This window comes from Pararge aegeria, chromosome 18 (genome assembly GCF_905163445.1).
Source record: "Pararge aegeria chromosome 18, ilParAegt1.1, whole genome shotgun sequence".
NCBI lineage: Eukaryota > Metazoa > Arthropoda > Insecta > Lepidoptera > Nymphalidae > Pararge > Pararge aegeria.
In genome coordinates this window covers 8,425,249-8,438,455 of record NC_053197.1, presented here as the reverse complement: position 1 = coordinate 8,438,455, position 13,207 = coordinate 8,425,249, and the positions used below count along the sequence as shown (strand labels likewise).

General features: G+C 36.4%; 1 protein-coding gene across 4 annotated transcripts; it reads left to right on the top strand.

Moving 5' to 3' along the window:
- Positions 1-1,471: 1,471 nt before the first annotated feature.
- LOC120631650 (serine/threonine-protein kinase PAK mbt) lies at positions 1,472-12,737 on the top strand. Of its 4 annotated transcripts, none has more exons than XM_039901314.1 (10): positions 1,472-1,628; positions 2,430-2,586; positions 3,601-4,162; positions 4,697-4,803; positions 6,382-6,573; positions 8,290-8,466; positions 8,974-9,096; positions 9,454-9,618; positions 10,631-10,844; positions 11,262-12,737. In XM_039901314.1, the coding sequence occupies exons 2-9, from the start codon at positions 2,446-2,448 to the stop codon at positions 10,832-10,834; spliced, it is 1,671 nt and encodes a 556-aa protein (XP_039757248.1). In that variant the 5' UTR covers positions 1,472-1,628; positions 2,430-2,445; the 3' UTR covers positions 10,835-10,844; positions 11,262-12,737. The 4 variants fall into 4 exon arrangements, with proteins under 4 accessions (XP_039757248.1, XP_039757246.1, XP_039757247.1 ...); XM_039901312.1 differs by having other exon boundaries at positions 1,472-1,672; XM_039901313.1 differs by having other exon boundaries at positions 1,472-1,676.
- Positions 12,738-13,207: the final 470 nt, after the last annotated feature.

Sequence of the window (13,207 nt, the reverse complement as noted above, 5' to 3'; positions counted from 1 at the left end):
ATGCCGAATTGACTACCGGTACATCGAAGTTTTGAAGTGTTTGTACAAAAACGCCATTATGTCAGTCCGTATACAGGACCAGACTACGAAACCGATCCAACTGCAGCGAGGAGTGCGACAGGGAGATGTTATCTCCCCGAAGCTGTTTACCGCTGCGTTGGAGGACGTTTTTAAGCTTCTGGATTGGAACGGGCTTGGCATCAACATTAACGGCGAGTACATCACTCAACTTCGGTTTGCCGACGATGTAGTCATAATGGCAGAGACTCTGGAAGACCTTAATGCGATGCTCAATGACCTCAGCAGAGTTTCTCAACAGGTGGGCCTTCGTATGAACATGAGCAAGACGAAAATTATGTCTAACGCTCATGTTGCGCTCCACCCAATAATTGTTGGGAACTCTGCACTCGAAATTGTAGACGAGTATATATACCTAGGACACACGATCCAGTTAGGTAGGTCCAATTTCGAGAAAGAGGTAAACCGCCGAATCCAACTCGGATGGGCAGCGTTCGGGAAACTTCGTGACATCTTCTCGTCCAAAATCCCCCAGTGCCTGAAGACTAAAGTCTTCGAACAGTGCGTGTTGCCAGTGATGACTTACGGATCAGAGACATGGTCGCTAACTATGGGCCTCATAAGAAGGCTCAGAGTCACTCAGCGGGCGATGGAGAGAGCTATGTTAGGAGTATCTCTACGTGATCAAATCAGAAATGAGGAGATCCGTAGAAGAACTAGAGTTACCGACATAGCTCAGCGAGTTGCGAAGCTGAAGTGGCAATGGGCGGGGCACATAGCTCGGAGAACCGATGGACGTTGGGGTCTTAAGGTGCTGGAATGGCGACCCCGCACCGGTAAACGCAGCGTAGGTCGGCCCCAAACGAGGTGGACAGATGACATCAGGCGAGTAGCTGGGAGCCGTTGGAGGCAAGCGGCCCAGGACCGTGCATTGTGGAACTCCCTACAAAAGACCTATGTCCAGCAGTGGACGTCAATTGGTTGAGATGATGATGATGATGATGATAATGTACACTGTTGAAAATTTTGAAAAAAAAATGAATGACAGAAATAATACGGCAATATTTCAGTGTTTCGAAATATTATCGTTCCTAAGAAAGAGACGAACAAAGATGAAGTAAGTCTTTTTAGAAGTTTGGCATGTTTTCCTATTTCTGGTAACAGTGAGTTTGTAATTAAAACCTAATCCTAAATTGTAAACACTAGTGTGTTTTAAAATAGGTTTAATATTAAAGTTAGGTATCTAATTTATCTACAATAAATCAATAAATAGCATTGAACTCTTTATTAATCTGAGACGACATAGTTCGTCGCATTCTTGTCAGACTACCTCAGACTACGAATAGTTTGAAAGTTTACCATATTTTACATTTGTCTGTGTTATCTAATTATAATTTTGTCACTTTTCAAGTTTTCATTTGGGTAAGGTAGGTAACAATAATTATTGTGTTTATAAAACATAACTTAATAGTTTATTGAGTGAGAGATTTTCTATTAATGAAACTTAAAAAGTGCATAAGAACTTACATGAGATGTAGTTTTATTTAATTTCGTGAATGTGTTTTGGGAATGTGTACTATGTAATTCATGGAAGTGAAATTAAATTAAAGGTGCGTTTCATGTTTGGGAAGGTGTAATACAACCGGTGGTATTGGTTGGTATGGATTATTTCCTTTTTGCGTGTAACTTTCTACTTGAGCGTGTAACGCGAATAACAATTCGACTTAAATGACTATTCATCGTAAATTGTATTTTGTTTCGTTGTCGCTTTCTTTTCGTCGTGTGTAATGTTCTCGTTTATAATTTTTATCTATACGTTTATCGGAGAGCAGGTGTAAATATTATTACTTATCCAAAAGTTCATACTTGTTTTTGTAATATGTAATTGTGTCACTAGTATATTCCCGGGACTTTCGGTAAATTATACCCTGATGTTGCTTGTCAATTCGTCTGTTTATTTTATTTTCCAAAATATAGCAAAACAAAATTACTCGGGCTAACAAGTATCCTAGGACTTTCTTCAGGATGCAAGCAATTTCTAATTAAAATTTAAGATAGCTTTATCTATGCTCAAGTAGTTTCCGGTTTTTATTCTGGGATACAAATTTTCCTCTGCCCATCAATGATATCCAACAGCTAGCTGTATGTGCAAAATTGAGCCAAACATAGATATCAAACTATGAAACTATCAGTATACTTTTATTTATAAAATTAGAGTTTATTATTTGTTACAACTGCTTTGAACCCTTATATATTACACAGTATCATAATAAAGATATCCTATATGTTATATTTCATATCTAATCTTAATCTATCTCTAAATTGTAGAAAAAATTTCTTATGAATTTTCATTGTATAATATCAGAAAAATTGAAGCTTATTTTATTGTTTCATTGTTCCTTTTGTTACAGATAATTTGTAAACACCATGTTTTCAAAGAAAAAGAAGAAGCCCCTTATATCGCCGCCAAGTAATTTTGAGCATAGAGTTCACACAGGCTTTGATAAACGTGAAGGCAAGTTTGTTGGTCTTCCATTGCAATGGGCTTCCCTAGTTGGCAATAACCAGGTAAATAATCAGTTTATATTGATGAAACACAGAAAAATTACAAAACATACATATAAAAAAAGATAAAAGCTAGATAGGCTGTTTAATGACATCCCGTTTCATTTGTCTTTCTTCTTTAACTACAAATAATAGCCCAAATAACCAATCTTATTATTATGCTTTACTCCAGACAACTGAATTTTATTTATATAACTAAGTTATCTTGAAATATTGTCAGTTAAACAAAATGGGTAAGTAATCAACCATAATCTCAGACTATGGTTGATTACCTACCCATTTGGTATATAGTATACTTAGTACACTAGAAATGAAAAATACAACTGATTTCTATGAATAACATGTATATACTTACTCATTTATTGTATAAATATGTAAGTGTTGTTATTATATATATTAGTTTATTTTTATGTTTAATTATTAATTATATTATTTACTTTTGTTCTATTTGTGTACACTAGTTTATGTATTAGCTTGTAGTTATTTGCATCTATGTATTTTAATATTTGTACCACCAGCAGTCTATTCTCCTCTTCTTTTTGTTTTTCCTAGTTCAAAGGTTGCCAGACAGAGATTGCTATTAAGCGATAAGGCTGCCTTTTGTATTACTACTTCTTTCGATATGTTTCTGTTTTTGTTATATTTTATATATGTTAACGTTGTGGTATACAAATAAAGAGTTTAATAATAATAATGTCTCTATGGCACCAGTGTATCAAGATGGAAGATGAAAATGAGCAACATAGTATTATTAGATATTTTCTATTATCCCATTTATACTGAGATACAAGTTTCCATAAACAAACTATAGCCAGTTTGTTTACAAGTTCTATTTAACTGTTGTCCAAGAAGGGTTGTCATCAGACAGGCAGTGGGTTGTAAATAGTATGCCCAAATTAAAGCAACCAGTAATGTCTCCAAAGTTTTGTTCAAACCTATGTTACATGGGAAAAAGGCAAGATGAAGAACAAGAACTATTTATTTTGTTTAAGTTTATCATAAAAAAATCTTTTTCAGATATTAAAATCCACAAATAGGCCCTTACCTCTAGTGGATCCCTCCGAGATTACTCCCACCGAGATATTAGATTTAAAGACGATTGTAAGGGGCGATCACCGAACTACCTCAGTTGCTGCAGTTTCCCGCCCAGTTTCCACAAATCCAATAAGTCAACCAATACAAAATGGTGTTGTTTTGCCAAAAACGTCTAATGTGGCAAGATCAAATTCATTACGAAGCTCAAGTCCGCCTAGAATACGTCGAGATTTTCGTAATCAGCCAAACATCCCTCCGTCAGTACCAGAAGAGTCTCCTCCTGTCCCTCCAGCGCCACAGCAATATCCAAGTTTGAGGAGGGAGCAGAGTAATTATGCTTTAAACAAACCAATATCTGATTCTCCTATTGATTGGAGTCATTCTCATGAAACAACAGTGAGGCCAGTATCAGAAATAAATGATAACCAGCAGGCAGCTATGATGTACCAAAATATACAGAATGCTAACATACCATATCAACATAACCACCCACCTCAGCCATTAGTTCAAGGGCAGCATGGCATGAATGGAAACAACAATTTGGGTAAGAATTAGCTATCAATTTAAAAAAAAGTTATAAGGATATTATAATTTTTTCTCGTTTAAAAACGTTTTATCTCAGTTTACTAAATTTAATATATTCTTATGATTCATTGAACCATTGTTATCAATCTTTGAATCACATTATCCTACACCTTAAAAATATGTAAATGAGTTAATGTTTACACTGTGACTCATTTTCTCAGAAGGTATATTATAGGCTTTGTTACGTCTTTTTTTATTCCTCTACAAGTTAGCAGTCTAAGATTGTACCAGTTTAATCTGGTAGGGGTAAAGCATTTCTATATGTCGAAAATTTTGTACTAACGGCACAGTAAATTGGAACTAATAACCTATGTCTTAAAGCTCAAATTCGTTAAGACTAATTCAGACAGCTCCCTGGGCAAACATGGAAGGATTATCAACTCAAAACCTAGTTGAATAAGTTTCACTTTACTTTGACCTCATAGTGTTGCGATACTCGAACACGACTCCACGATTTCGATCGAGCATAAATGAATAAAATTGTGTTTTTAAGGTGAACCCTACCCAGCCACAATACGACACCCACAGCCAGGTCCGCCTGGGGCTCCTCACATGCCTTTAACGGAGAACAAACATGAGTTGCGTTTAACACATGAACAGGTCAGTCAGCTGTTGATATTCTTTTTTTTTTTTCAGTGCAGTGAGATCTGTGATCACAGACAAAAGATTTATAGGTGTGAAAATCGGGCTAGTAGAAATTTAACAATTTTAATTACTCTTAAGCACTTTCGTAATAATAGAAAAAACCATAAGTGATAGGTAGAAATGATATGTCTTTCAAAATACTTTAAAACTCAAAACCTAGCCATTACCGCACCATGTCCATGTTTTTATATAGCGCCGAAAGTTCAATGATTATTAAAAATGTATAGTAGTAATTTTCACAGGGTTACATGTTTAAACAAACACTTATTATAACATTCATAAAAAAGTGCACAAATGAGCGAAATGTACTTCTTTTATGTTGAAACTCTTTCGATCTACTTTTAACGTCGTCCTGAAAACCTTATTTTAAGAGGTGGCTCGAGGGTATAGTCCATGACCTCGTTGATCCTCAGTTCAACATTAAAAGGAAAATAGGGTCAGCAGTTTAAGTTTTTTTTCTTACCGTGCATTCCATGATTTAAAAAACTGTGATAGTACAAAGCGATGATAGCCTAATGGTCACAGTACTGTGTTCTATTCCGATTTCCGACACACATTTCAAACTCTGGAAACTTATTAGAGTTATGTGCGTTTTAAACTATTAAATATCGCTTGATTTTAAACTAAGATTTTCGTGGTTAATCAACATTTCTTAAATATAGTTCAACGGGTACATACGAGGATAATATTTGACGATAACATTACCACAGATCCATGCAATAGGGTCGACATATCGACAAATCCAAAAATATATATCGTCCCATTGAACTATATTTAAGAAATATCACTTGCTGTAACTGTGGAAGAAAACATTGTGTGAAAACCTGCATATCTCTATAATGTTTTCAAAGCTGCTTGAAGCCAGTCCAATCCGCTCTGGGGTGCCATAAAACTTCTCATGCTTAAAGGACACCTGTGGCATGTGGCAATACTCTAATGGGTTATTAATGAATATATGATGACAATTTTTCATTTATTTTACCATTTACCTTTAATTTTTATACAATGTGATTTAACAGAGTTAGTAACAGTACTTTAGTGATTAATTCCTACAAAAAAAAGAATAGGTATACCTATATCATTCAGAAACAACTACTGTGTAATATTGTGTTACTTAGCTTATGTATAACCAAATGCTCATGTGACCTGTTAATTTGTAGTTTGAAAAACTGCCGAGGTCAATACATCGTATTAAAGTCTCCCAAAATATCTACCATTACAACCACATCGACAAGCATAAAAAAAGAAAAAAAGAATCTAAGGATTATTGAACTGAAAAATTATGCTGGTAAAAGGCAATGCGCTGAGTTTTTTGCCGGCTCTTCTCAGTAGAATACTGCCTTCCGAACCGTTGGTAGATTCACTGCAAACAGAATGACTTGACATTTCAAAAGTGCTTATAAACTAGGCCTACTTGAAATAGAATATAATAGAATATGTTTATTCACCAGAACACAAACAGACTTACATACGATATAAATAAACTGATTGTTTTTTTCTTTTATTTTATTAAAAGTAATGACTTGTCCGCAGTTCCGAGCGGCTCTTCGTCTGGTAGTAAGCGAGGGGGATCCACGTGAGACGTTAAGCGGGTTCAGCAAGATCGGCGAAGGAAGCACCGGCGTGGTTTGCGCCGCTACAGACACTCGAACGCGACGGCGTGTGGCCGTCAAGATGATGAACCTACGCAAGCAGCATCGACGAGAATTGCTGTTCAACGAAGTGGTGAGTGTAAAGTATACATATATATATACATTACATACCCGCTACATATTAACTTCAATCAATCATTTATTACTCCGTAAACGGTTGTAAGCATTATAGCCACCGAGCAACGATTTGATGTGAATTTTTGCATAGAATTAGTTTATCGGCCGGAGAGTGGCATGGCAACAAAGTTCCAATGGGAAGATACGCATACGCTCGCGCTCCCACTTGCTTGCTGATTGCTCACTTGCTTGCATTTTTCCGTTTAACGATAAACCTTCCGATAAACTAATTATATGCAAAAATTCACATCAATCCGTTGCTCAGTTGCTGCGTTATTGATGAACAAACAAACAAACTTTCGCATTTATATAATAAGTATGGATACTTTGTACCACCAAAAGAACACCATCTACTGAAAGTAGCTCATAAACTATCTCTATAGTTGGTAAAGTTTTTCATATTACCATGCGAGCAAAGCCAATAAAAGCTAGTCGAGATATAAAAAGAAAATCTACCGGATTTCATCTACGGATTATAATCTGTTACATCTGAAGTTGATCCAAAATCATCGGCTGACAGACTGAATTTAGTTGTGCTATTTCGTTCTATATCATAGGAACCGTGCGCTATACTCTCCTCTCTACATACTATATACTATATGTATATAAAAATCACGTCAGCCTTTGCTCTGTTAGTAGAGAAACCTTTAAAATAATAATTTTAGTGTACTTACTAAAATTATTAATTAAAATGTTTTTTTTAATACTATAGGATACGTGCTTACGAAGGTATTTAGGATAAGTTTTTTCTGGGCCACCTGGTGAGTGGACAACCTTCACATATAAATTGGTGCCCTGTTTCCATCAATCTGAGGAATAACATCGGCAATAACATGGTGTTCCTGCAATAACATCGGCAGCCGAAACAAAATGCTGCTTGGGGGCAGAAATAATAATAAAAATAAATAATAATAAATCTTTTATTTAGGAAAAAAACAACACAGGAATTTACATATAGAGTACACGCTACACAAAAACATATAAATAAGAACTTGAAACTATATAAAAAAAATATTGGGTAACAAAATAAAAATTAAATAAGCTTATAACAAACAAATATAATTTAGAGTTGGCAGTATATATATACTGTGGTGACATATCTGTGGTGTTGTTTCTCCCAAACAGAGTATCGCCTCGTTTTTAAATAATGGATAGAAGCAGGCGTTACTTTGCGTTACTCTTAATGATTATTCATTGTAAAGTCAACATATCCTGGGGATGAAACGTGGAGGGTATATTGCCGAAGATCTGTTTGGTGTGGAGTATAAGGATTGAAGAAATTATAAATTACACCATACAGATTCTCCTGCTTTTCGCGGACTATAGCAAATTAAGCTTAATTTTCTTAGAGTATCGCCTCTGCGTTATGCTGTAGCAGTGGTTTAGTGAGCACTGCTAAAGCGCTGATTTTCAGGCGACCTCTTTCGACATCTAGGACCGGCCAAGAACTCCTACTTTGGTGGCAAGTGTATGCAATCTGTGTCTACTAAATAATATGGTTAACTTCTTCCTGTCAATATGCAAAGCGTTACTAAGGCTTGCTGCAAGATATCATCAGACTTAAACAAATAGCATGAGAACATTTATAAGCTCCCCTGGACGAGCTGTGTATTATAAAAACAATCTGCAATGAATGGCACATAGACATTTTAAAAATGATTTCCTTTTACAGGTGATAATGCGCGACTACCCACATCCAAACATAGTGGAAATGCACGCCTCTTATCTTGTTGGAGATGAGCTTTGGGTGGTGATGGAATACATGGCGGGAGCGTCCCTTACGCAGATCGTCACCCGCGCGAAGATGGACCCCGAACAAATTGCCACCGTCTGCAAACAGTGCTTGAAGGTTTATACTCCTTTTTTTTTTTTTTTTTTTTTTTTTTTTTTTAAATATGTGTTTTTTAGAGCTTTTTGTAGGTTACCTCTAAGGTTTGGAAAGCTCTTCCAGTATTCGTGTTTCGTGCGGACCTTAGACGGTAGACCTAATCCACGCTTTCCATCAGGTTAACATAAACTTGGAGCAGCGCATTTTGAAGTAAAAAAAAAAAAAAATGTTTTCTCTTTTTGTATTTTCTATTAAAGATTTTCAGCACCAGACTGGAGTTAAAAAAATGGCGGTGTCAAACACCCTTGCCTCTGAGAGCAATTAAAGCCGTCGGTCACGGTTATTATTACTTGTGGTAATATTATAGTCGTTAAAGCCCACCAACCCGCATTGCAGCAGTGTGTTGGGTCTAAACTCAAATCATCTCCTTCGAGGCATAAGGCAGTGTGACGTTAAGAGGCTGCAGATGATGATGATAATGATAATAAAATTCAATTCATTAATTTTTTTTTATTGTTTTTATCACAGGCACTCGCATTCCTGCACGGCCAAGGCGTTATACATCGGGATATCAAATCTGACTCAATACTCATGACCGCAGATGGCAGAGTCAAACTGTCAGATTTTGGTTTTTGCGCTCAAGTATCGCAGGTATGTTAGATGGATATATTGAGTTTTGTATTATTTGCTTTGTTTATTTATAAATTGCGGCGATAGCCTAGTGATTAGAACTACGGCTTCCGTTTCGTAGGGACTGAGTTCGGCACTCACCTCTAGCTTTACAGAGGTTTGTTTGTTTCTAATTTAGGTAATTCACTTGCTTTAACGGTGAAGGAAAACATCGCGAGGAAACCTACATGCATGAGAGTTCTCCATAATGTTTTTAAAGGTGTGTGAAGTCCACCAATCCGCACTTGGCTGGCGTGATGGACTCCGGCCTTAACTTCTCATTCTGAGAGGAGACCTGTATGGTGATGTTTATTAATTTATAAATGTTGTATGTTTCAGGAACTGCCCAAGCGAAAATCATTGGTAGGCACGCCATATTGGATGTCACCAGAGGTTATATCCAGACTGCCGTATGGTCCCGAAGTGGATATTTGGTCTTTGGGCATCATGCTGATAGAGATGGTTGACGGAGAGCCACCGTTCTTCAACGAACCACCATTGCAGGTAAATAACCCTAAAAAACTTTTTTTTTATTCAAATACATGTTTGCCGTTGACTACAATCTCACTGGGTGGTAAGTGCCAATGCAGTCTTAAGGTGAAAGCGGGCGAACCTTTTTTTTTGTATTGCACTACAAGTTAGCCCTTGACTGCAATCTCAGCTGGTGGTAAGTCATGATGCAATCTAAGATGGTAGCCGGCTAATCTGTTAGGGAATATTGTAGTCATACCCCTTCGGTATTAAATCGCTTAGCGGCACGTCTTTGTCGGTAGGGTGGTAGCTAGCCACAGCCAAAGCCTCTAAACCAGACCAGAGAAAATTCAGAAATTATAAATTCTCAAATTACCCCTGCTGGGAATCGAATCCTACATAAATTTACAGCGCTCACCGTTGCGCCAGGGAGGTCGTAAAACTGAAAGGAATAGGCAGTTATATGCCACGCGGAATCGTACCGGAACGCCAAATCGCTTGGTGGCACGTCTTTGTCGGTAGAAAACGCGACCGACAAAGATGTACCCCTAAGATACCAAACTAGCCACGGCCGAAGGCTACTACTCAACTTGCTGCCGCTGGGGCCACCCTCTTATAAGACCATAGACATCACAGACTGTCAAATACACTCCTATCTACACTCCATTTTTTCTAACTTGTCTTAAAATGCAAGCAATCTCTTTATGACTTTTAAGTATCAAGTATGTTTTAAAATTAAAAAAAAAAAAACCTATTGTGATAAAATAAATAAAAACAACGGAAATTAAAGAGATTTTATTTGTGCGAGTGTATTTTTATTATTTTTTTAACAATTTGAAGTAAACTTAACACTAACGGGTAATGAAAAGATTTTTTTACACTATAAGACAGGTAAGGAATTTGCATAAAATGCTTATGTTCTTTTCCATGTCAAAGGCTACATGCATGCCAAATTTGATCCAAATCAGTTCAACCGTTTTGCATGATTGAGTAACAAACACTTTCACATTTATAATATTAATAACAATTGTATTTTTTGTTGTAGGCTATGCGCCGTATCCGCGACATGCCACCACCGAGGCCACGTGGTGCAGGAAGATGTCCAGCCGATCTATTGTCCTTCCTCGAGTGCGCGCTAGTGCGAGACCCGGCGCAGAGATACTCCGCTGCCAGACTGTTACACCATCCCTTCCTACGTAGAGCTGGCCCACCCGCACTCCTCGTACCGCTAATGCCTCACCCACAGTGACCCACCTAAGGTATGTTCTTCTACCGATGTGCTCTAGTTAGTGATTCAGCGCAGGTATATTGCGCTGCCAGACTGTTACACCATCCTTTCATGCGCCGGTGCTACTCGTATATCTAATGGAACATACAAGGTGTCTTCTCTAATGCGTTAGTGAGTAACCCGGCGCAAGCATAGTTATGCTCACAGGTCAGTTAAAAGAAATAAATAAGATACGGATCCGTGTTGTCTCTGGCAAATTAATAACAACTCAACCAACTATCTAACGTCAAACGAGCCTTAAACGAAATTTAAAAAATCTACTTTATTTTAGAACTTCTTTTTTTCAATGACTCCGAAAGCAGATTTATTTTCAATCAATCCAGGACTATGCTTACGTATAATTTTGTAATCCAATTATTCGTTCTCATCTTGATTATTTTAATTTCAGGCCTGTCATCAAAAAGTCATCAGTCAACAAGGCAGCTAATTAAATATTATTATAAACAAAACAACATGACAAAAGGGAACTCTGTTCCCGGATCCATACAACCAAAACCTATATTATAAAAATCATGTCTTGATGTCTTAATCATACGAAAACAATATCGTTAAATGCTCAGCTATTTGTATATTTAACTTATATTTCTTTGTATATTATTAATGAAATTTTATACAAGTGACGATTATTCGAAAGCAATAATATTGTACTTTTTTGAGTAACTTAATTAATCATTATCTTTTTACAAATTAGGTTTAGGCCCAGTGTAATCATTCCATCACTCAAACTATCATTCCTCTTGTGTTTATTTATATGATACATTTTTTTTTTCATTGAAATATATGCATGCATTCCATAGAGGCAAAGTCTGTGCTTAGTCTATGAATTCAGTAACAACCAAAAAGAATAATTATTTATGTTCAACCGACAGTTAAAAGGTATTTAAGAGCAGGTATAGTAGTTAATTATACCTTCTCTTAAATACATTGCGTGGGCGCGTATCCTGTTCTTTGGAAACAAAATGTACGAATTGTCCCTAGACCGATAGTGGCTAGCATAATAGGGTGTTTGACTGCTTTTTTTTAGCTTCGCAAATGATAATTCTATTAATATTATTTACTAATAATAAATTAAACGTTTGGGGTCGCATGACTGCAATGCATCGCAAGTACATAAAATGTGCAAACTGATAACTGCCTTTCACATAGTAATTATGTATTTCGAATATTTTTTCCCAGTGAAAGAGACATGCGAATTCCGATTTTTAAAGTCGCAACAGAATTCGGATTGTACAAGCGTCATATTGGGATTCTGTTTAACGCTGCGGTTTAAGCAGCGGTCAGCGGCTGCGGTAGATTAATGCAGTTGTGTAAACCGCACGAAAGCTACTCCAAAACTGCCCTTTTGCAGTATGTGTGCAGTTCTAATTCTGACCATTGCTTGTGAGCCATCTGGCAACTTCGCTAGTAGCATTTTGAGTCAACTTTATACTGTGGTACTTATTGTGAGTACTGGCGTGAAACTATAGCCGGGCGCTACAACAGGCGTCGCTGGCAGGGGAGAGACTCCGCAGTCCTCCGCACATCTTCACAGATATGCAATTAAACATTGGCGTGACCAAGGTTTTTGAGAAGAGAAGGAATAAAGCAGAAAGGTAGCGTAAATGGAAATACCCGACTCCTATACGAGCAGAAGAAATTTAATGTATGCAGTTTTTGTGCATGTATGTATGTACGTGCACGCCACTGCCATCTTCGAAACACAGTATGATAAAAATATTGCCTTGATTGTGTTGTTGGAACTAAAGATAATTATGTATTTACAACTCGTTTAACAGTTTTTGCTAATCTTACGCCTTACAATGTCATATCTTTACCCCGTCCATACTAAATAACTATTTGGTATTTTCTACAGTACAATTTAAAACTTTACAAAATATTATATTTATATTTATGAAATTCATAAGGTTAAAAAATTTAAATGTTAAATGTTTACGATGTTTTAGTTATAACTTATATAAGAAATTTGCTAAAAACATTTGTAATTAAAATAATTACTAAATTATTACTCTTACTTATGTATCCATTCACATAGTGCCAGAATCCGTGCCTAATTAGAAAAAATATTGTATCAGTATTATAGTATCCAATTTAAATTGGCTAAATTGTCTTATAACTTACTTTTCTTACATTCTAGATTTAGAATTTGTAAATTTACGTTTAATGTATTGTTTAGATATATTTAACCTACAAAATGTAACGTCTTTGCGTTTAAGCGCGTTTATTGTTGTCCAAATGTATTCCAAAGCGCCGGACAACTTAAGATTTTTAAATTCTTGGCTTGACTGCAATCACACGATAGCAAGAGATCTTTTAGCCTAAAAATATCTATTCAAT

What these genes read in the sequence shown, in the direction of transcription:
- LOC120631650 (XM_039901314.1), top strand. Translation starts at nt 2,446, where the DNA reads ATGTTTTCAAAGAAAAAGAAGAAGCCCCTTATATCGCCGCCAAGTAAT. An exon ending in GAATGGAAACAACAATTTGG is followed by an intron (nt 4,163 to 4,696) that starts GTAAGAATTAGC and finishes TGTGTTTTTAAG; the next exon opens with GTGAACCCTACCCAGCCACA. An exon ending in AATTGCTGTTCAACGAAGTG is followed by an intron (nt 6,574 to 8,289) that starts GTGAGTGTAAAG and finishes TTCCTTTTACAG; the next exon opens with GTGATAATGCGCGACTACCC.